Source organism: Eulemur rufifrons, chromosome 8 (assembly GCF_041146395.1).
Source record: "Eulemur rufifrons isolate Redbay chromosome 8, OSU_ERuf_1, whole genome shotgun sequence".
Taxonomy (NCBI): domain Eukaryota; kingdom Metazoa; phylum Chordata; class Mammalia; order Primates; family Lemuridae; genus Eulemur; species Eulemur rufifrons.
This window is the reverse complement of record NC_090990.1, coordinates 106589063-106614623: the sequence shown is the minus strand read 5'-3', so window position 1 is coordinate 106614623 and position 25561 is coordinate 106589063. Positions and strand designations below refer to the sequence as shown.

Below are 25561 nucleotides of genomic sequence, written 5' to 3'. Positions count from 1 at the left end.
ATTCTAAATTATAACAGTTTGGTAAAAGAACAAACACACCCAACATTAACCACTATAATTCCTTTCAACTAAAATAATCTTTGAAACAGATCAAAGCATCACATTTTTAGGCTATGTCTGTGATATAATAATAGACAGAAAAGTACAGAAATACTCAAGTTGACTCTAAATCAGAGCTTGTGATATACAGAAAAGAAGTCTTGTATTCTCTGTTTGTTGGCTTTGGTAAGTTCTCAGAAGACAAAAGGAGGAAAAACTCAAGGCCAGAAGGCGCTGAGGGACTGCATCAACTGGTTCAACCTTCTGATTCAACCATGAAGTTGTTCAGGGCTGGAACCAGGGTGAGGGGCGTGAGGCACTTACCTGAGGTGCAAAATCTAAGGGGTGCCAGAAACTCAGCAATCAAGATAAATGATATTTTGATGCAATATTTTAGAAAACAAAATTGATGAAAAAAATCCCACAATGAATAAAATATCAAAATTTTAAATAAAGACAGGATCTGACCCTGTATTTCCATGGTCCTGGGAGTGTCTTACTTGCTTCAGCCTAGCCCTGTCTGTTCATCCTCAGATCGTGTGCTAAAAGCCAAATCTTCAGAGGCATCTCCGCTGGTGCTGTCTAGTGCTACGTTCTGCCGACCTTGCTGGCAAAAGCTCTCTGTGTATTACGAATGGTCAGACATCAGGTGGCACCTTTAAGATACCACAAAGTAAAAGCGACTATCAGAGCCAAGGCCAGCTCTTCCAACCTGTGAGGTGGTTTCTCTGAGGTATAGGGCACTGGGGAGATGGTAGAACACGGGTGGAAGGGGAGATGGTGGGAGAGGGGAAAAAGAACAAGTTTGCCTCACGAGTTGCCGCTAATATAACTAGAACGCAATTTTTCAAGAGCTTGCCCTTTCAAGAAAAGCTTGAGCCCCAACTCTCAGGTTTAGGTACCTGCTCACTCAACTCAAAAACCAAAGCTGCCTCACCTCTCCTCTTGTTTTCACATAGCCTGCAGTTGGCTCTGGAAATCAAAGTAGCCACGCTACATCCTCCATGCAGGCTGCAGTGCCTTGGAGCAGCTTAGGGAACTTCAGACTGGAGCCTCTCCATTGGTAATAGATGCTCATCCCAAGTACCAAACCAGGTCGTGTTTGGTAACCATCTACAGGTGCCCCCTACTGGCAGAACCTGTCTTATGGACTTGGCCCTGCAGATGTATTTTGTTTGGCCCTAAATGCTCTAGACAGCCAGTCACCAGCACTATTCCCCATGGTCTTACATCTGACCTGCTTCACTTATTTGTGTAACCTGCCAGGGCCCGCAGGCATGAGGCATTTGCACTCTCCTTCAGATGGCTTTCCTGGTTCCCAGAGGTAGGGCACCCTGGGCCTGCCTTCTTGCCTCTCCATACATTTGCCTGACAGGGTCAATCATTTCTGCAGTCTTAAGTCCCTTGTGCCATTTTGTTAGCCTACCCTCTGGGTATAACGCTGGAATCACAGCTCTGAGGCTCAGCCTCGAGAGTTGGACTATGGCCAGGTTCCGTGCAGTCCCTTCACCGAGGGTCGGACTCTGCTTCCAGTTCTCTCTTAGTGAAGTGTAGCTCAGGGCCCAGCCCAATGACAGCACAGCCCTGGGTCTTTCGCTCAGTTATATTTTCAAGGATTAGGCCCCACTTCTCGTCCTCCTTGACAGCCAATTTCTGCTTGTGAGGCTGAAACAACTGAGTCAGGGCTGTCCTGGGAGAATGGGGTAAAGAAAAGGACAGTCCTGCAGGCTAGGATGCACAAGTCTTTAAGGTTTCATGGGACCAAGAAAGAGAAAAAAAGCTGATGCCACAGAAGAGCTGGAGTTGAAGGCTGAGAAAAACTAGCCCCTGTGTCAAACTGGAAGGGTAAAAAGCAAGCATAAAATTTAGACTTGCGCCAGAGTTCAGCATTGCCATTGAGCCAAAACCTGCCGTCTGGCTTTGGAAAACCAAATAGCTAGGATCTTTCCTTGAGCAAACTTTAGTAAAGTAATAGTGGCTTTAGGACCATCACCATAAAATACATACCCAAGCTGATCTCCCAATAGGTCATCAAAAGTAGAATTTCCCAACCAGTGCACCTACTGTGCTGCAAGCAGGTTACATTGTATGATCAGAAATTGACCCCTCAACCTTGGATGCTTGTAAGGCATCCAATAAAACAGCCAGAGTCCCAGGGCCAGTCACTGCCAGCAGTATCTTCCAGGGATGTTTGGAGGGATGACAGAGCATGTAGAGCCTGAGGTCGTTACTGTTCTGAGGATACGGATAGACATCTTCACGAGGTTTCCATAGCTTAGCATAGTCCTCAACCTCAGCTCTGGTTACAGATCCCCTTGCTTTTTGTGTTCAATTTGTATTAGCCTCCTTCCAGAGGAAGGAAGAGAGAAAATTAATTCTGTTGTTCCCCTGGTGTCCAGGAGCTCAGGTAATGGATGCTGTGTTAGGCCATCTCTAAGATGGCCCCCCAATGGTCTCTGGTGTGTAATCCCCGCACCTTGAGTCTGGGATAGATCTAGTGACTTACTTCTAATGAATAAAGTAAGGCAAAGGGGATGGGATGTCACTTCCAAGATTAGATTATTTTTAAAAAGGAAAGCCAACTGTGGCTTCCATCTTGAGCATGCTTGCTCTCGTTCTCTTAGATCAATTGTGCTGGGGGAAGTAGTCACCATGTTATAAGCAGACCTAAAGCCTACCAGCAGCCAGGTGAGTGGGCCTGGAAGTGGATATTTCAGCCCCTGTCAAGCCTTAAGATGACTGCAGCCCCAGCCGACTGCATGACTGCAACCTCATGGGAGCACTTGAGGCAGTAGCACCTAGCTCAGCCGCTCTCAGATTCCTGACCTTCAGACACTGTGAGATATTAAACATTTGTAGTTTTCAGCCACTAGGTTTGGGGTGATTTGCTATGTATTTAATAGAACGCTAATAGAAACTAATACACAGACTCCTGAACCTTCACTCAATCCAAGGTCAGGCTGTAGAGGTAGAGACTGAGCTCTCCCATTCACAAAGATGCTGTTATTATCTCTACAGTAAAGAAGGACAAAGAAGTCAGAGCAGTTATTTAAGGATGCACAACAGGAAACTAGATTGATGGTGAAAATTAGGGAGTAATAAATAGCACCTTTATAAGACCGGCCCATAGCATATACTGCCTAAGTATGCCTGCTCCAGAATGTGCTTTTAATTACTACCAAGAACATTTTTTTCTTTTAGAAGATACGTGCAATCCACGAAAACCTTTCTTGTTGAAAGGCAATAAATGTTTTAGTAGCAATATTTAGTTGGAGATTTCAAAGCCAAGGTTTACATAGCCAAAAGATTTTATATTAACAGATTAGACTATTATGGAGACGAAAAAGATACTAAAATATGATATTGTTTCTGTTTGTGCACTAGGGTCACTTATTCATGTTGACATTTTTTTCATCGGATCCACTTTCTCTGAAGTAGTGCTGTAAGGTTAGATGTGGGTGTGAGTGAGCACTCACACAGTGGACAAAGTCCTCCCATTCTGTAAATGCACGTGCCTATGACTCTAGGCAGTGAGCCCAGCTTGCTTTAAGTATTTGTTATTTGAACAGTGTCCCAGATTCTCCTTTGAAATGTACAATTCACTCATTTTTATTAACCTGAATATGAAGCTCTCTGATGCTTTTTTCATAGATCCTTGGTCATATTCGGGTACTCCTGCTTCCCTTTGTCTTAAACAGGTCATTCTTTCCTCAGTGCTGACCTTCAGGCATTTTGCCATATAAATTAAGAAAGCAAATTCTCACAAGGTCAGATTTTGATCATGCAGCTTATTATTTTAAAACAGATGACATTTTCACACTCATTATGCTATTTTGGAGACCTGATCATTTTTGTCCAAGCTCTATCAAGCTTTTGTTTTATGGTTTTTGTTTTGTTTTGATTTACTTTTTATGGAAAAGCAAACCTAGGGTCATTGAAAAGGAAAACATTTTAAGAACATAAAAGATAGACAAAAATAATTACTCTAATGCACATGAAACAGAAAATTAACAGCTACCAATTAGGCACAACCTCCACCACATCATAACTGTGTAACCTTGTCAAATTATTTACCCCTTCTATAAAAATGGGGATGTTAATAACAGAATCTTTCAACAGAATTGTAGTGAGTATTAATTGAGATTATGCTTATAAAGTGTTTAAGATTGGGCCTAGCATGTATCATGTACTCAATAAATATTAATAATGCAAATTATAAATGTAGTGATGGTGATAACAATAACGCTAGTGCCATGGGATGTCAGGGATCATAATATAAAACTGTTGTAGCGTTCTGTTTGGAACTCCTGTGAGATCGAGCATGAATCACCCAAACTTCTGAGGCTGCTCCGGCAAATAAGACCCAGAGAACAGGTAACTTGAAGAAGAGGTTGGCATGTCCTTCGGGAATACCTTCACCATGTCAACTACCACCCTCCCGCCATGAGCACTACCACCATTTGGTCACCATATGCAGCCCTCTGTGAAGATATTTTTCGTATAATGCAGGGTCCTCTCCATTAGAATGACCTCTGTTTCTTTGTTCTGCCATCTAACAACCAATATCCCCATAATGAGTGGAGACAAAAACTTCAACCAGAGGTTTCAAGCACAACTTAATATAGAGACTCCAACAGTGAAGTTGTCTCTCTTTACCCCTCAGTTGTCTTCTTTGTTGGTTTTGTCTTCAGGATCTTCAAGGTACCAGGTTACTTGCTGGGGCACAGGCCTACATTCTCCCCCAGGTTCACATCCATTAGAAGAAAGGCTGTCTCTCCCAGCAAGCTCCTGAAGAACACTGTTTGGATTAATGGGAGTCAAGTACCCACACCTAAACTAATTCCTGTGGCCAAGGGGGAGAATTACCCTTTGGAAAAAAGGCCTGTGATGAGTGGATTAATAAAATGTGGTATATGTATACCATGGAGTACTACTCAGCTATAAGAAACAATGGTGATATAGCACCTCTTGTATTTTCCTGGATAGAGCTGGAACCCCTTCTACTAAGTGAAGTATCCCAAGAATGGAAAAATAAGCACCACATGTACTCACCATCTAATTGGTTTCACTGATCATCACCTAAGAGCACATTTAGGAATAACATTGATCGGGTGTCAGGCAGATGTGGGTGGGGGAGGGGATGGGTGTATACATACATAATGAGTGCGATGCGCACTGTCTAGGGGATGGACACGCTTGAAGCTCTGACTCGGCGGGGTGGGCGGGCAAGGGCGATATACGTAACCTAAACTTTTGTGCCCCCACAATATGCTGAAATAAAAATTTAAAAAAATTTAAAAATAAAAATAAAGGCCTGTGAAAATTCCTCGTTTCACTTCATCCCCCTCATCCAATACACCAGCAAATCCCATTAGCTCTACCTCCAAAGCATATTTTGAATCCCCCCACTTCTTACCAGGCCCACTGCAACCACCTCAATATAAATACCCATTATCTCATATCTGTACTACTCACTGCAACAGCCTTCTGAGCAGCCTCCCTTGCTCCCACTCTTAGCCTCCTAAGGTCTGTTCTCCAATGGCAGATTAATATTTTTAAACATTTTCCAGATCATATCATGCTCCTGCTTCAAGCCCTTCTGTGGCTTCCCAGTGTCCTTGGAATAAAATCAACTGCTTACCATGGCCTACAAGGTTTCCCATGACCTGGCTCCGGTCCACCTCTGCTCCCTCATCTTCTGCCACTCTCCTCTTGTTCAGCGTGCTTCAGCTGCTCTGTTCTTCTTTCCTTTCATTCAACACACCTAGCTTATGCCTATCTTAGGACCTTAGAACTGTGATTGCAGTTCTTTCACCATCTGCTTCAGTCTCTCTCTCTCTCTAATCAATAATTTAATTTTATTTTCTTTGTAAACTTTTTAGTGTCAGAAAACACTTTATTTATATATTTAATTACTTGTTTTCTGTTTCCTCACCAATACTACTGCAACATCATTAAACTTAAGCCTGTGAGGGTAGAGCCTTTATCCGATAATCTTTTTCTTCATTTTATTTTAGCACCTGGAACTGTGCCTGACACTCTATACATGCTTTTTGGAGAAATCAGCGAACAAACCGTGGCTATATTAAATTTTTTAAAAGAGGATTTATTGGAAGAAGAAACCCACAGAATCAAAGGAACAGTTGAAGACTCAAAAGAACAAGCTTAAAATGGCAGGAATAGGGGAAGCATAAAAGATCCAGGTAGCAAGAAAGGGCCGGTTGTTCCAACCATTTCTTTCACTCTTCTATTGCTCTACTGAAGATGCAATGTTCATAAAGAAAGTCAGACCATCCTAGTATGGGTCTCATGAGCATCACTTAGCTAAGGGAGGGTACCTTACCAAACTTTACAGCCAGACTATAATTAATGGCAAAAAAGGTAATTCTCCAAAAAGAAATGTATGGTTATTGTCCAAAGAAAGGAGGAAAGGATACATCTATTGCTAAAAACCAAAACAAAAGTCTGTAATAATCCCTCACTTGCTATTTTGTCATCTAGAAGACATCTTCCAATATTAACGGGTGTATTTTCAAGAAATGTAAATAAATTTTAATATTGACCTAAGTCAAATAAAAACAGAAAGATACATCTAATCAAAAACCATACAACATACTCAAAAGATACACTTTTTTTAAAATTTCAGAGTATTATGGGGGTACAAACGCTTTGGTGACATAAATTGCCTTTGCTCTGCCCAACAAGGTGCCCATAACCCAGACAGCACACACCACATCCATTAGATGTGGATTTAACCATCCCCTCCTCCTACCTCCCACCTGCCCAACACCCCATGAATGTTACTTCCCAGATATGTACATTAGTGTTGATCAATTAGTACCAATATAATGGTGAGTACATGTGGTGTTTGTTTCCCCATTCCTGTGATAATTCACTTAGAAGAATGGGCTCCAGCTCCATCGAGGATAATACAATAGATAGTTCATCATTTTTTTTAATGGCTGAGTAGCACTCCATGGTATACACATCTTGTTAATCCATTCATGTATTGATGGGCACTTGGGTTGTTTCCACATCTTTTCAATTGTGAATTGTGCAGCTATAAACATTCAAGTGCAGATGTCTTTTTTATAGAATGTCTTTTTTTCCTTTTGGTAGTTGCCCAGTAGTGGGATTGTTGGATCCAATGGTAGTTCTACTTGTAGCTCTTTGAGGTATCTCCATATTACTTTCTAGAGAGGTTTGCAGTCCCACCAGCAGTGTATGAGTGTTCCTAGCTCTCCACATCCACGCCAACATTTATTGTTTTGAGACTTTTTGATAAAGGCTATTCTCACTGGAGATAAGTGATATCTCATTGTGGTTTTGATTTGCATTTCCCTGATGATTAGAGATGTTGAGCATTTTTTCATACATTTCTTGGCCATTAGTCTATCTTCTAAAATACATGGAAGTTATAAACTTCTAGAGATGATAAAGATAATGTCTGAGATGAAAAATACACTGGATGGGATTAAGAGCAGATTAAACACACTGTGAAAGAAAAGGTTATTGGTCTTGAAGACATAGCAATAAAAATGATCCAAAAATAAAACAAGGTGAAAAAAGGACTGAAAGAAAATAAACAGAGGATCAGTGATCTGTGGGAAAAAATTCAAGTGACCTAATATATGTGTAATTGGAGTCCCCAAAGGAAAGGTGTTAGATGAGGCAACAAAAATTTTTTGAAGAAATAATGGCTGAAAATTGTCTCACTATCACAAAAACTATAAACATAGAGATCCAACAAGCTCAACAAATCTAGAGCACAAGAAACATGAAAATAAGTACATCAACACATTATAATGAGATTGCTTAAGGTCAGTATAAAGAAAAAATTCTTTAAGTATTTAGGAGAAAAAAGACCCATTTGCTATAGAGAGAGGAATGAAGATAAGAACAAGAACAGAATTGTCATCAGAAAAATTACAAGTTAAAAGAAAGCAGAGCAACATCTTTAAAGTACTAAAAGGGAATAAAAGTGATCATCTAGAATTCTATAAGGAGCAGAGTAGGCCTCTTGTGTGTGCAACTTGTGTAGTCACTCAGGGTTCTGTGTGCAGAAGGACCGTGCTTGGTTTAATGCTTTGCTGTTGATGGCTTGAAATTCTTAGTAATGTTTGAACAGAAGGGTCTACATTTTCATTTTGCATTGAGCCCCACAAAGTATGTAGTCAGTCCTGGTAATCAGCAAATATATCTTTCAAACATGAAGGTGAAATAAAGACTTTTTCAGACATAAAAAAGCTGAAAGAATTCTCCCATCAGCATATCTGCACAATGAAAACAAGAAATGTTACAGGAATTTCTTCAGGCAGGGAATATGATATCATATGGAAATCTAGATCTAAGCAAACTAATGCAGAACACTGGAAATTATAAATATGTGAGTACATATGAAACTTTGAAAATATCTCTTACATCACTAATCAGTAAGGAAATGCAAGTCAAAATCACAATGAGATTCTATTTCACACTCATTAGGATGGCTATTATCAAAAAAGCAGAAAATAACAAGTGTTGATGAGGATACAGAGAAATTGAAACCATTATGTACTATTGGTAGGAATGTAAAATGGTGCGGCTGCTGTAGGAAGCAGTATGGTTATTCCTCAAAAAATTAAATATAGAATTACCATATTATCCAGCAATCCCACTCCTGGCTATATACCCAAAAGAATTGAAAGCAGGGACTCAATAGGTATTTGTACATCTGTATTCATTGCAGCATTATTCACAATGGCCAAAAGGTGGAAACAATCAAAATGCCCATCAGTGGATGAATGGACAAACAAAATGTTGCATATACATACAATGGAATGTTATTTGGCCTTAAAAAAGGAATATAATTATGACACATGCTACAACATGGATGACCCTTAAAGACATGCTAAGTGGAATGAATCAGACACAAAAGGACAAATATTATGATTCCACTTATATGAGGTGCCTAGAGTAGTCAGATTCGTAGGGACAGAAAGCAGAACGGTGATTGCCAGAGGCTGTGGGGAGGAGAGAATGGGGACTTATTGTTTGTTGGGTGCAGAGTTTCAGTTTGGGAAGATGAAAAGTTCAATCAATGATCTAAGCTTCCACTTTAGGGAACTGGAAAAGTAAGAGCAAATGAAATCCAAAGTAAGCAGAAGAAAGGGAATAATAAAGATCAGGAGGAAAGTCAAATGAATTGAAAATAGTAAAACAATAGAGAAAATCAACAAAGTGAAAAGCTGGTTCTTTGAAAAGGTCAATAAAATTGATAAACCTCTAGTCAGGTTGATCAAGAAAAAAGAGAAGACACAAATAACTAATATAAGAATGAGAACAATAACACTGCTACAGAGTCTACCAATATTAAAGGGTTAACAAGAGAATGGTATAAAATATTATGGTAATAAATTTGACAATGTAGAGAAAGTGGACAAATTCCTTGAATGACAGAAATTAACATGAGAAGAAATACATAAACTGAATAACCCTATAGAGTTGGCCCTCAATATCCACAGGTTCTGAATCTGTGGATCCAACCAACCACAGATCTAAAATAATTTTAAAAACAATAAAAAATAACAATAGAACAATAAAAAATAATACAAATAAAAACCAATACAGTATAGCAACAATTTACACAGCAATTACATTGTTTCAAATATTATAAGTAATCTAGTGATGATTTGAAGTATACAGGGGGATGTACCTAGGTTATATGCAAATATAATATCATTTTATATAAGGGACTTGAGCACTCATGGATTTTGGTATCCATGGGAACCCTAGAATCAATGCCCCATGGATACTGAGGGACAACTGTATTTATTAAGGAAGCTGAGTTTGTAGTTAAAAACCTTCCCACAAAGAAAAATCAGTCTTACAAGTCTTTAAGGCCAGGCACAGTGGCTCATGCCTGTAATCTTAGCACTTCAGGAAACTGAGACAGAAGGATCACTTGAGGCCAGGAGTTCAAGACCAGCCTAAGCAACATAGCGAGACCCCTTTTCTGCAAAAAATAGACAAATCAGTCAGGCATGGTGGTGTGCATCTGCAGTCCCAGCTACTTGGGAGCCTGAGATGGGAGAATCACTGGAGCTCAGGAGCTTGAGCTTTCAATGAGCTATGACTATGCCACTGCACTCTAGCCTAGGCAGCAAAGCAAGACTCTATCTCAAAAAATAAAATAAAATAAAAATATTTATTACTAAAATTTAAGAGATATTTAAGGAAGAAATTGTGCCAATTCTATATAAACTCTTTTTAAAAATTTAGGAAGAGGGAATACTTCCAAACTCATTTTATGAGGCCAGCATTATCCTCATACTAAATTCAGAAAAAGACACTACAAATGCAGAATACAAACTAATATCCCTCATGAAGATAGATGCAAATATTCTTGACAAAATTTTGGCAATCTAATCCTCAATATATAAAAAGGATAATATATCATGACTAAGTGGGATTTTTTCCCAAAACCCAACATCAATTTTAACATTCTTCAATCAATCAATGTAATTCACCATATTAATAGAATAAAAAGAAAAGAACATAGTATTCTCCATGGATGCAAAATTAAACATCCATTCCTAATGAAACTTCTTAGAAAATTAAGAATATAAGGGAACTTTCTCAACTTAATAAAAGATACCTATGAAAAACATACAGGTAACATTATACTTAACAGTGAAAGACTAAATGCCTTTCTCCTAGAACCAGGAACAAGGCAAAGATTTTTGCCCCCATTGTTTCTATTCAACATTGTATTAAAGGTTCTAGCCAGTGCAATAAAGCAAGAAAAATAAATGGGACACACAGATTGGAAAGAAAGAAAGAAAACTGTGTGTGTGCATGTTTGTGTGTATTTTGTAGATGACATGATCATTATGTAGAATAGTCTACAGAAACTAGGAAAAAAGCTACTAGAACTAGTCAATTTAGTGAGGGTATAAGACACACAATCAATATAAACTAGCAATGAACAATCAGAATTGAAATTTTAAAGACAATGCTATTTATAATATATATAAAATATGAAGAATTCAGGGATAAGTGTGTTACAAGATGGGCAAATCCTGTTCAATAAAAACACAAAACTCTGCTAAAAGAAATTTAAAAAGAGCTAAATGAGGTTTTCTCAATCCTGGCACTATTGACATTTTAAGTTGGATAATTCTTTGTTGTGGGAATTGTTCTGTGCATTGTAGGATGTTTACCAGTATCTCTGACCTCCAGCTATATGCTAGTATCACCTTTGCCCTGAATCACAATTAGCACAATAAAAAACGTGCCTAGGTACTATCAAATGTCCCTTGTGATTGACAATTGTCCCTAGTTGAGAACCATCTAACCTAAATAAATGGAATGATATACCATGTTCATAGATCAGAAGACCCAATATTTTTAAGATATTGATTCTCCACAAATTGATCTATATATTCAGTGCAACTCTAATCAAGTACCCAGCAGGTTTTTTGTCTACACTAAAAAGTGGATTCTAAAATGTATATGTAAACACAAAGAACCTAGCACAATGAACACAATTTTAAGTAAGAGCAAAGTTAGAGGACTTAACTACATTGTTTCAATACTTATAAATCTACAATAACCAAGTCAATAGGGTATTGGTCTGAAGAAAAATCAGTGGAACAGAATAAAAAATCCAGATACAGACACATACACATATATGGTCGTTTAATTTTAGCAAAGGTGCCAGGGCAATCAAATAGAAAAAAGACAATGTTCCCAAGGGTGTTTGGAACGACTGGATATTTACATGCAAAAGAAAAACCTTGATCAATAACTTGCATCATATACAAAAGTTACCTGAAAACGGATCATAGGCCTAAATGTAAAAATGCAAAACTATAAAACTTCTAGAAAAAATAAAATATTTCTGGAACCTTGGATTAAGCAGTGATTTCTTAGTTATAACATCAAAACAAAACCCATAAAAGAAAAATTTGATAATGTTTATTTACTACAGTAAAATTTTAAAATTTCTGATCTTCAAAAGACAGTTACTAAAATGAAAAGACAATCTACAGATTGGGAGAAAATATTTACAAAGTACATATATAATAAAGACCTGTTTTAGGATGTAGAAAGAACCCCTAATGTGACAATAAAAAAACAAGCAACTCAATAAAAATAGGCAAAAGCTTTCAAATCCATACACTAAAAATGTATGGATAATAATCAAGCATATGAAAAAATGCTCATCATTAGTCATTAGGGCAATGTAAATCAAAACCATTGTAAGATACCATTTCATACCCACTAGAATGTCTATAATAAAAAAGACAGGCAGTAACAAGTGTTGGAAAGGATGTGGAGAAATGGAAACCTTCATACATTGCTAGTGGGAATATAAAAGGTACAACCCCTTTGGAAAACAATTTGGCAGTTTCTCAAAAAGTATGCCTAATGTTCTACTCCTAGAAACTTACCCAAGAGAAATGAAAGCATATGTACACACAAAGAGAGGCTCACAAATGTTCATAGAAACCTTGTTTGTAATAGCCATGAAACTGAAAACAACCAAACAACTGGTGAATTAATAAACAAAGTGTGGCACATCCATACAATGGAATACTACTCAGCACAAAAGAAACGAACTATTGATACTCACAATAGCGCAAATAAATTTCAAAATAATTATGCTGAGTGAAAGAAGCCAGACAATAACAAAGAGTACACATTTCGTGATTCCATTTATATGAAATTCTAGAAAATGCAAACTATCGGATAGTGACAAAGCAGATCAGTGGTTGCCTATGCATTAGGGGGGGAGGGGGGAGGAATCATAAAAGGGCAGAAAGAAACTTTTTGGGATGACGGATAAGTTCATCATCTTAATTGTGGTGATGATTTTGCAGGTATATATAATATATACGTTAAAGGTTTTCAAGTTGTACACTTTAAATTTGCCCGGTTTATTGTATGCTAAATATATCTCAATAAAGCTGTAAAATAATAACAAAGAGATGGCTAGATAGACATAATACAGTAGTTGTAGTTTGATGTTAGAAACTTACTGAATCTTCTCTGAAATCATTCTCCCCTGACAGTTGTCTGCATGTTCCAGGATATCCACCTAAATGGAATATGCCATCTGCTAAGCTTCAAAAGCACACATTGAAGCAGATGGCCATCATCTGACAATTCACCTAATTTCTCTTTTTTAAATAGTTATATACTTGAAAGGGGATCACCTTTGAATTAAATCTTCAGAGAAAATTTCTATCACAGCACAGGATCACCCAGGGCCATAAATCTGCTTGTGTCCCTCTGCTAAAATTTCCTTCCCACTCAACCTAGCTTTGTTATGTTATCAGGACAGGCAAAAATTCATCTTCTGGGTGAAGCCCTCTCTGATCATCTGCCTCTTAGCACCATATACAGGTGCCACTAACCACCTGGTCCATATTGCCAGCATGTAGGGGTTGTGATAAGGTCTCCAAAGCCTGCTTCCCAGCCCCAATAATGAATTTTACCTAAGGAAAATAAGCTGACCATTTGGAATTTAAACTTTACAATGAAGACAAACTGATTCAAAGAAGAAATGTTCAAACACTTGAAACAGACACAAGGATCCCCAACCCAGACTATAACCTGATTGAAAATATTAGCATATCAGAAATAGGAAAAAAAGTTGTACATAAGAAAGAAGGTTGATCATCAATGGACACTTACTGGCCAGGGAAGAAAGAATTCATTTGTATCCTTTGATACTATGTTTGAAGCTACCACATTAAAAAATTTAGAATCCACTGATTAATTCCTCTTGCTCTAAATTCAAGTTTCACAAACAACCTTTTGGTTGTAATTTGGCTCCTAAATGTGGCAAGTATGCCAAGAAAGACCTCACTGGAATAACAAACAAGAGTCTAGTCTCCTAACATGTTAAAAGTTTCATTATAAATGAGTAATTTGCCACTCTGGGTTTATATAGTAGTCCTGTGGATTTATCAGTTTAAGAAACAGACTCAACAGGTTAAACACCAGATTTTGACATAGTTTCCAAAATAATGCCACCTCGTATGGCCTCTTGGGGCATAGTCAGCCTGCTTTCCCTGGAGAGATCCTTTTATTTATTTACTTATTTTTATTCTCACCGTTCATCTTTCTGTTACAGCACTTACTCTGTACTGTAGTTAAAAGAGTATAGTTTGGGACCATAGAGTCTGCGCTACCTGAGTTTGTATCCAGTTTTGTACTGGCGCCCACCATCATTGCTCAATAAACAACACTGAATTAAATTGAATTTGGATAATGTACTGATTTGATTTCTTATATTTTTTTAGTTGATTGGGTGTTAGAAATTATACCAAAGGTACTACTTCCCAAGTACAAGCCTCTTACACTATACTACTCATTAAGCTTCTAGCTAACATAGCTATATTTTTAAAAGTCCGCTACACATTCCTGGAGAACTGATTTTCAAATGAAGATCAGAGTAACACTAATTTCAGTGAAGTTCCTGAAACAGTTTCATTTGAGAATTCCTGAAATGCTTAAAAACATTTCAAGATTTATCATTACATCAACTAAGAAGAATGTAGATGTAGTTTGTCAGATGAGTAACTAACTGTTAAGGAAATCATGAATGTCTGCTATCTATTGCCACAAAAAAATAACAATTTAGAGAATCAAATTCTAGTCCTACAAACTCTTTGCTACCAAAGACAGTGAGAAAAACCATACCTTTGTGATAAGGAGTCATGATCCATTTTAAATTTTGCAGTATTAACAGTTCTTTCCAGATGAAAAGAATTTACCTAGTGTATGTAAAGTCATTAAGAAGCCTTGAAATCATAAATATATATTCAGTTTAAATTTTTTATTCCAAGCTTTAAAAAAATTCCAAAGTAGTTTGTGAAAAATATTCAATATCCCATAGATACACATTTTTTAAAAAGTAATTTTATAAAGCAATAAAAATTTCACGTTATAAAAAAATCAAATAATGAATATTTCTTGATTCATTTCTTCTTAAGAGCAGTAATTTATTATGAATTTCTTAATAGAAATGTGATTCCTTTAAGCAGTGTTAACTGAATGTCTTTGACTTTGTTTTCTCATATAAACAGTGGATATTGTTATGGAAAAATACAACTAAGTGCGAATAGGCTAAGTTTTCTAGTTCACCAATATAGCAGAAACCTGAATACAGAATACAATCCAATGACTATTTAGTTCTACTATTAGTACTTATTTGATCGAAATTCCAATTTTATGCATAGGAAAGTAAGATCTGGAGAAATAAAGTAACTTTTTAAAGATCCCACTTAGTTAATGGCAGCTTAGAGACTGAAATCACTATTGCCCTGTAGTTTGATTTATGAGTACTGGCTTCCTATGAAATAAAAAAGCTAAAAATGCTTTGATAAGGACATGCTTATTTCATAAAAGTCTGCAGCACCATCTGTCTCTTCTCCAGAAAATTTTACGTGTGACACATTTTCTCTCGCTGCTGCTACATGAAGAAAATTGGGCCTTATCTGTCCAGTCTTCCAGGCCAAAGCAAAGAAAGGAACTGAATTTAGATGGAGCTTGTCCTGCACGGCCTCATCCAGCTAACAAGCAGGGCTCCAGCTCTGCAGGAAGGAGGTAGCCTAGGAAGAACCATCACCAACCCCACCCCGCTGTCTGTATCTAAGATAATATCCAAAATAGAAGAGACGTAAGAGAAGTCAATGCGTGCGTGCTCTTTCACCCGCGCGCTTTTCTGATCCTTTATCTTCCATGACTATTCCTAATGTTTCATCCTAGCATGGCCTTCTGAGTCATGTGTTCTTCTCTCCTTTGGCTCAACCCAGCAGGCACAGCCTTCAACCTCACCTCTACCATCACAGCAGACATCTACACATCAAGCAAAGACCTTGGGGTTGACACCAGGTTGCCCAAGCTTTAGTCCGGTACCATCCAGAGCCACGCCTTTATTTCTAGGCAACTCACCACTGTTCCTCTTCCTCCCGCCCCCGCCATGAGCCCCATCACCTCCCTTGCCCTCCAACCTTCTCCAAGCAATTGTCACTCGGCGCAAACCCCTCCCAAGGCGTCCAGATCTCCAGTGCCCGGGACCCAGCCTCCGCGCGGTTCTCCTGCCCAGCGCAGCGCGCGCCGCCACCCCCAGCGCGGTCCGCAGCCTCCAGGGCTCCAGCTGCAGGAGCCGGCCGTGCTCTCACCTCACCCAGGGTGCGGCCACCGCGGCTGCTTCTTCCTCCTCGGCCGCCGCCGCCCAGCTCCCGGCCAGCTCTGGGCGCCGTCTTTCCCGGCCGGGGGGCTGCCGTGGGGACTGTGGGGCTCGCGCCCCGTCCCCGGACCAGTAAGGCGCGTGGTGAGCCAGGCGAGATGCGCGACAGCAGCAGCCGAAGTGGCATTGGCGGCGGCAGCAGGACTCGCTGTCGGTCCTCTTCATGGATTTCCCCGGGCCTGGCCACCCAGTCCAATTACGATCCCTGCTTCGTTCTCCTACAAGCTTCCCGGACTGCTAGCGCGCATCCTCCGGGCCTGGAGAGCATCCCCTCCTGCTGCGACCGTGCTGGTGATCTGGGAAGACGGGCCTCCTCCGCGGCTGCCTCTGCCGCCTGCTCCGCCCAGATTGCTTTGGTCCCTCTGCCACAAACACCCGACGCGCCCTTCATCCTCTTGCATCTCCCCATTCTCTCACCACCCACTATCTCAACCTGGAAATCTTTTCATTCCCAGACCCCACTCTGTTTTTCCCTTCTGTCCGTGCCAATGCCACCTTCCCCAATTTCTAACCTCAAATACACTTCTTTTCTCACTCTCTCAATATTTTCCCGGGTTCGTCCTCCTTCTCCCCCAAAATCAGTCATCCTTTTATAGTTTTTCCAGTTTTCCCTGTTATTATCTCCTCAGAATCACTACTCTAGGTCGGTGGCTAGCCTCTTTCCCCTTTCCCCTGTTTCTCTCTGTTAAAATCTTCCCTTCCTTTCAATTTTCCCTTTGGTTATTATGAAAACTTTCTCCTAAACAACCTGAATTTTTCTTTCAGCTGAGACTTACTGATTGCTGTTTTTCATGAAGAATTCATACTGAAGTATATATACCTTGGTATCCACCATCAAGTCAAGAAAGTGTTTCACTTTAAAAAAAAAAAAAAAGTTCAAATAAATCCTCCACTAAATGTTCGTTCTGAAAACCCATTTCTCATATCCTACATTATGTCCTTGAAGAACAGAGAGAATAGTTCTCCATCCAGCAAAGCAGAATGCTTCTGCTAACATTCCACACAGCACAGGGCCTAGAAGGGAGAGAGTTTTATCTTTGCACTTGGGTACTGTGGATTTCAAGGTTCATAGGCAGTAGCCATTATTGTTGATTGACTGAAAGTGAACAAAGCTAAATTCATCCTAACTCATCCTAGTCTTTTGTTTTTTAACCCCAGCACTATCATCCATCCAGCTGCCCAAGCCCCAAACTTAGAAGTTGTCAGAGACTTATTTCTCTCCTCATTTATGACATCCAGTCATTAATTCTACATCTTATAATATCTTTAAGTGGTCTTTCCCATCATGGTTCCAGCAGCCTCCAGAAAATGAAATTTTCAGGTATCTCATCATTCTTTCTTTCAAACCTCCTAACTTAATCTGTATCTTTACCTCTCCTTATCTTTTCCCAATCTATCTTCTCTGGGCTCTTTCTCTTATCACTCCTACCAAGAAATTCTTAATTATCCCTTCTTGTTTTTGTGTCTTCTACCTCTCCTTCTCCAATCACTTCATCCCCAGCCCTTAAACATGCTTAAATCTCTTCATCACTAAAATAAAGTTTTTCCCTCTCTACAAACCACTATATCTCTCACTTCTCTTCTCATCCAATTGTATTCATCTGATAGCTACACTTTCTGACTTCCCAGTCATTCTTTACCTCCTAATTTTCTGCAATCAGGCTCCTAATCCTATTGCTTAACTAAAGCTGTTCTCCTAGATGTCCTGGGGAATTTCACATCAGGCATAGGTAGGCAATGCCAGATCAGTTGCCCTAAGTAGTTTTTGGGGTGTTTTTTCTCAAAGGAATTTAGTTCTAATGCCAAAAAGAATGGTAGCATCACAGCCACTGTATTGCACAACTCCAAAGGGTAACATTCCACTTAACCTGTACAATGACACTCCTGCACAACTATACTCAATTGCCCTGAGTAATAGAACTAAACTCTTGGGATTCCTGTATTTTATCCACACCCAGGCTGAAGAGGAATCCCTATTACATGACTCTAGATTTATAAATTATTTAAGTTTTGATCGTGGCCTTAGATTGCAGAGACTCAGACTTTGGTTTTACTCAGACACAGGTGGTAGATTTTATCTAATACGTAAATGAAAAGGAATCAAACTCCAAAATTCAAAGAGAATATACTATTAACATCTTTTGTAGTTGAGGCAGATAAACAGTTGAGTAAAAGTACAGCAAACTCAAAAGCTTAGTACTGAGACTTGCAACTTCAACCGAGATGGAGTAGCATGTATCAAACTAACCCTCCCACTGTAGGGGGGAAAGTGGGAAATACATATATAAATATTTACATGTTTATATAAGTTTATATATATAATGTTTCTACATATTCAGTCATGTGCTGCATAACATTTTGATCAACAACAGACTGCATATATGACTGGTGGTATCATATGACTATAAGACTATTTTTTTTTTTTGAGACAGAGTGTTGCTTTGTTGCCCTGGCTAGAGTGAGTGCCGTGGTGTCAGCCTAGTTCACAGCAACCTCAAACTCCTGGGCTTAAGCTATCCTACTGCCTCAGCCTCCCGAGTAGCTGGGACGACAGGCATGTGCCACCATGCCCGGCTAATTTTTTCTGCATATATATTTTTAGCTGTCCATATAATTTCTTTCTATTTTTTTAGTAGAGATGGGGTCTCGCTCTTGCTCAGGCTGGTCTCGAACTCCTGACCTCGAGCTATCCACCCGCCTTGGCCTCCTAGAGTGCTAGAATTACAGGTGTGAGCCACCTCGCCCGGCCAAGACTATTTTTAATGTGCCTTTTGTATGTTTAGATATGTTTAGATATACAATATTTACCATTGTGTTACAATTGCCTACAGTATTCAATAGAGTAACATGCTGTGCAGATTTGTAGCTGAAGAGCAATAGGCTATACCACATAGCCTAGGTGTGTAGTAGGCAATACCATCTAGGTTTATGTAAGTACACTATGGTGTTCACACAACAAAGTCACCTAATAATGCATTTCTCCCTTATAGAATATATCCCTATCATTAAGCAATGCATGACTATCTCTCTCTCTCTATATATATATATATACACACACACACACACACACACACACACAGAGACAGTCCCCAACTTACAATGGTTCGACTTAAAATTTTTCAACATTATGGTGGTGCAAAAGTGATATACGCATTCAGTAGAAACTGTACTTTGAGTACCCATACAACCATTCTATTTTTTGCTTTTTGTACAATGTTCAATAAATCACATAATTAACACTTTATTATAAAATAGGCTCTGTGTTAGATGATTTTGTCCAACTGTAGGCTAATGTAAGTGTTCTGAACACATTTAAGGTAGGCTACACTAAGCTATGATGTTTAATAGGTTAGATGCATTAAATGCATATTCTGACTTACAATATTTTCAACTTACAATGAGTTTATTGTGATATCACGCCATCATAAGTCTAGGAGCATCTATCTATCTAAATTTATATATAACTCTTTGGAGGCAATGAAGAGTAACTAAGGCAGACAGAACTTAAATCTATGATCCTGGAGAGAAAGAAAGCATATGAGGTGAACTCAATGTTCACCCTGGAATATTTCACCTGAGGGAATTCTCAAAACTAGGTGCAACAGAATAAAGGCTAAGTAAAAGACAGAAATGTTTCTGGGCTAAGAAGTAAAAAAGTCAAAGTTCAGGGCTACCAAAGTGCCTGGGATTGAGGGCAAATTCCCAAAGAGGGAAGAACTGCAAAGAAGATTATCAAAATGCAAATACAAATTTCCATCAAAACAGTGAGCTAAGTTCCCAAACTCAGCATACAAAAACAAGATGCCAAAAAACTCACCAGAAAACAGAAGCTTAGAGTCTAATAAACTAGGCAAAGATTTTTTGGCATCCAATAGAAGTTAAACTTCAAGCCTTGATAAGGTACAGAGATACTCAGGGCCTTCAGCTGAGACCCTACCACACCCTTGGAATAAGGGGAATACAATATTGAAATAGAACAGACCTAACAAAACTTAAAATCAAACCGTTACAGTAACAAAGTGACCTGCCATATTTTTTCTACCTTCCAGAAAAAAACTTAACTCTTTAAAGGTAGATAAAATTATCTAGAATCTCTATAGTTTTTTCAAACATAATGTCCAGGATCCAACATAAAATTATGAGCCATGCTAAAAATCAAATCCAAATGACTACACACTAAGAGAAAAAATATTAATAGAAACAGACTAGATATTAGAATTGACAGGAACTTTAGATAATCATGATTAATAGGTTTAAGAAAACAGAGTAAAAATGGACAAAAATAAAAAGATGGATAATTTACTTCAGTATAGAATTGGAATCTATGGAAAAATCAGATGGACATTTTAAAACTAAAAATTACAATAATGGGAAATAACCCTTTGGGTCTGCTTAACAACAGCAGTCTGAGTGTAACAGAAGTTAGGATTAGTGAACTGGAAGACAGGTCAATAGAAAGTATCCAAACTGAAGGACAGAGAAAGAAGAAAAGAACATAACAGAACTGTGAAACACAGTCAAAAGATCTAATATATGTGTAATTGTAGTCCCCGAAAGACAGGAGAGAAAGAATGGGGTAGAAGGAATATTTGGAGATAGCAACCAAGAATTTTCTAAAACTGATAAAGATATGGATTTTTCAGATTCTAGAAATTCAGCAAACCCCAAGTAGAATAAAAGATCACTATCTCTCAGAAATATTAGTAGTTTCAATTCATAAATTTGCTGAAGACGTATCTTAAGTTAAAACAAAGGAAGAAATTTTGACTATAAGGCAGGTTTCATAGGCCTAAGCAGTTCTCTTAACATAACGCTAAACAGCAGCATGAGTCATTGTGTCAAAAGCTAGAAATGTCCACACAGAAGAGAGTGTGAAAATTATGTACTAAACAGAGCCCACACTCAAATCAGCCCTTGAGTGCCAGAGAAAAAGTGGGATTCAAAAGGGAAATGGAAATGAACAGATTTTGATATGCTGGTGGGAAGTCAAAACCAATAAGCTCATTAACCCATAGTTAGTAACTGAAACTGAAACTGCCAACCTGTAAATTTCTAAATTTTATAACAATGTAGCAAGAGCTCAAGTGTCTTTCCCTGAAAGAGGAGGTGACTTGTATAGGTGATTTCCAGTTCTACCCAAACACAGTACCATAATTAAACACAGTACCATAATTAACCCCTTCATGGGAAATATTTCTCTCTATTGACCTTATGCTGACTGGTCATAGGCTCAGATAACTGGCATAGAATGGCTGTCAGGTCAGACAGAGTAACACTGAAAGTTTCCCTCTTCTTTCTCTATCCGAGACACTGTTTCTGCTATTAATATAATGTTTGGAAACAATTATATGGGTCTGAATTGTTCCAAGTATTGCACTGGGTTATGATAACATCATTTTGTTTGGTTAAGCTCCAAGATCTTGAAATTGACATTTAAAAAAATAGACTCTATATTTTAGAACAGTTTTAGGTTCACAGAAAAGTTGAGGAAATGGTAGAGAGATTTCCCACATAACTCTTGCCCCAAGACACACACAGACTCCCCCACTATAAAAATCCCATACCAGAGTGGGACATTTGCTACAACTGATGAACCTACATTGATGCATCATTATCATCCAAGGTCCATAGTTTACATTAGGGTTCACTCTTGGTATTGTATGCACTATGGGTTTTGAGAAATGTCAAGGTGAGAGATTTATACAAGCTGAAGAGAAACCAGTGTGTTGGATTTTGACAAACACATAATGGCATGTATCCACAATAAAAGTATCATTCAGAATAATTTCACTGCTCTAAAAATCCTCTGTGCTCCACCTATTCATCCTTCCTTCTTCCCACCCCCTGGCAATCACTGATCTTTTACTATTTCCATAGTTTTGCCTTTCCACAGTGTCATATAGTTGGAATCTTATAATACAGAGCCTTTTTCAGATTGGTTTCTTTCACTTAGTAATATGTATTTAAGATTCCTCCATGTCTTTGCATAGCTTGATAGCTCATTTCTTTTTAGGGTTGAATAATATTCCATTGCGTGACAGTTTATTTTTCATTCAGGTACTGTAGGACATCTTGGTTGTTTCCACATTTTTGGCAGTTATGAAAAAAAGCTGCTATAAACATTCATTTGTAGGTTTCTGTGTGAATACAAATTTTCAGCTCTCTTGGCTAAATATCAAGAAGCATAATTGTTGGATTGTAAGGTAAAAATATGTTTAGTTTTGTAAGAAATGCCTGTCTTCCAAAGTGGCTGTACTGTTTTGCATTCCCACCAATAATGAATGAGAGTTCAGGAGTTGGTGTTAGAGTTTTGGATTTTAATCTTTCTAGTAGGTGTATAATGGTATCGTATTGTTGTTTAAATTTGCAATTCTCTAATGGCTTATGATGTTGAGCACCTTTTCATATGCTTATTTGTTATTCGTATATCTTCTTTGTTGACATGTCTGCTGACTATATTTATGTGGGTCTATTTCTGCATTTTCTATTTTGTTCCATTGGTCTATATATCTATTCTTTTGCCAATGTCATGCTGTCTTGTTTACTCAGGTAGTATTAAATCCTCCAACTTTTTTCTTCTTCAATATTGTGTTAGCCATTTTGAGTCTTTTGCCTCTCCATATAAACTCTAGAACCAGTTTGTCGAAATTTATGAAGTAATTTGCTGGGATTTTTATTGGGATTGTACAGCATCTGTGGATCGAGTTGGGAAGAACTGACATCTTGACAACATTGAGTATTCCTGTCCATGAATATGAAATAGTTCTTCATTTATTTAGTTTTTCTTTTCTTTCTTTCATCACCATTTTTTTAGTATATTCACAGAGTTGTACAATCATCATCACTATTTAATTTCAGAACATTTTTATCACCCCCAAAAGAAATTCCATATTCTTTAGCTACTTACCATTTTCATTTCCACCACCTGCTATTCCTCCACCCAGTCTCTGACAATCACTAATCTACCTTCTATATTTATATATTTACCTATTCTGGACATTTCCTATAAATAGAATCATACAATATGTAGTCTTTTGTGTCTGGTTTCTTTTCACTTAGTATAACATTTTTGGAATTCATCCATTGTGCAGCAAGTGCCAGTATTTCATTCTTTTTTTTTTTTTCCCCTGAAACTATATTACATTGTATGGAAATACCACATTTTGTTTACCTATTTGTCAGTTGATGGATATTTGAGGTTTTGGGGGGTTTTTTGCTTTGTTTTGTTTTGGGGTTTTTTCTATTGTGAATAGTGCTGGTATGAACACTCATATACACATTTTTTGTATGGACATATATTTTCAATTATTTTTGGTACACATCTAGGAGTGGAACTGCTGGGTTATGTGGCAACTCTATGTTTAACTTTTTGAGGAACTACCAAACCATTTTCAAAAGCAGCTGCATGATTTTTACATTCCCACCAGCAGTGTATGAGAGTTCCAGTTCTTCTATATTCTCACCATTTGTTAGTATGTGTCTTGTTCATTATAGCTGTCCTACTGAGTATGAAATGACATTCCATTGTGGTTTTGATTTGCATTTCCCTAACAAGTAATGATGTTGAACATCTTGTCATGTACTTATTGGCTATGTGTATATATTTGCAGAAATATCTGTTCAAATTCATCACCCATTTTTCAAGTAGGTTGTTTATTCTTTTATTATTGAGTTGTAAGAGTTTTTCTTATATATTCTGAATGCAATTTCCTTAACTGATATATGATTTGCAAATGTTTTTCCCATTTTGTGGGTTATCTTTTCACCTTCTTGCTTGTGTCTTTAGAAGCAAGAAAAGGTTTTAATTTTGATAAAGCCTATTTTATCTATTTTTTTTTCTTTTACAGCTTGTGCTTTTGATGTCACATCTAAGAACTATTGTTGACCTAAGCTCATACGAATTTCTTCCTGTATTTTATTCTAAGAGACATATAGTTTTAGCTCATAGGTTGATGATCCATTTTGAGATAACTTTTATACATGGTGTGACGTAGGGATCCATCATCACTATTTTGCATGTGAATATCCAGTTATCACAACATCATTTGTTGAAAAGACTCTTCCTTACCCCCTTTTTAAAAATAAGTTGACCATAATGCATGTGCTTACTTCTGGACTCTCAATTATATCCCATTGACCTATATGTCTATCTTTATTTTGGTACCACACTGTCTTGATTACTTTGCTTGTAATAAGTTTTGAAATCAGGAAGTGTGAGTCTTTCAACTTTGTCCTTTTTCAAGATTGTTTTGGTTATTCTAGATTCTTTGCATTTCAATATAAATTTTAGGAGCTGCTTGCCAATTTCTGCAAAAAAAAAAAAAAATCCAGTTGGGATTTTGATAAGGATTGCAATGAATTTGTAAATCAGTTTGGGGAGTGTTGCCATTTTAACGCTATAAAGCCTTCCAATTCATGAACATGAGATATCTTTCCATTTATTAGGTCTTTTAAACTTTCTTTCAACAATGTTTTATAGTTTTTAGTGATACTTCTTTTGTTAGATTCATTCCTAAATATTCTATTTATTTTGATGCTATTGTAAATGGAATTTTGCTCTCAATTTCATTTTGAATTGTTCATTTCTAGTGCATAAAAATGCAGTTGATGTTTTTTGTATATTGATATTTTATCCTACAACTTCATATATTCTAATTTTTTTGAGTGTGAATTCCTTAGAATTTTCTATACACAAGATAAAGTCATCTATAAATAGAAATACTGTCACTTCTTACTTTCCAGTTTGAATGCCTTCATTTCTTTTTCTTCCCTTAATTGCCCTGAGTAGAACTTCAAGTATAATGTTGACTTGAAGTGGTAAGAGTAGACATCCTTGTCTTATTCCTGATCTTAGAAGAAAAACTTTCAGCCTTTTACCTTTAAATATGGTGTTAGATATGAGTTTTAATAGATGCCATTTATCACCTAGAGGAAGTGCCCTTTTATTCCCACTTTGTTAGTTGCTTTTAACAGGAACAGATGCTAGATTTTCTCAAATGCTTTTTCTGCATTTATTGAGATGATGATGGGGGCTATGTCCTTTATTGTATTAATATGGTGTATTACATTCCTTGATTTTTATATTTGGAACCAACCTTGCGTTCCTAGGATAAATCCCACTTTGTCATGTTGTATAATTCTCTCTCTCTTTTTCTTTTTTTTGATAATTCTGACTTTTATTATTAGGTCAGAACAAACGCAGTAGCAGCAAAAGAGCCCATCATACAATCTAGCTTTCACTGGTCCTCAGACAAGAAGGAAACTTGAGCAGGAGGTTGA

The 25561-nt window shown here is 37.7% G+C and overlaps 1 protein-coding gene across 12 annotated transcripts in view; it reads right to left on the bottom strand.

The window, feature by feature from the left end:
- LOC138390872 (myomegalin) overlaps positions 1-16518 on the bottom strand; it is a 201279-nt gene extending 184761 nt beyond the window's left edge. For 9 of the 12 annotated variants that reach the window (XM_069480750.1, XM_069480755.1, XM_069480751.1 and 6 more), the window contains exon 1: positions 16215-16518. In XM_069480750.1, the coding sequence (XP_069336851.1) occupies positions 16215-16447 (233 nt within the window). In that variant the 5' untranslated portion in view covers positions 16448-16518. The remainder of the gene's footprint in view (positions 1-16214) is intronic. The other 3 variants (XM_069480752.1, XM_069480756.1, XM_069480759.1) reach the window with 1 other exon arrangement.
- Between the last annotated feature and the right edge of the window lie 9043 nt (positions 16519-25561).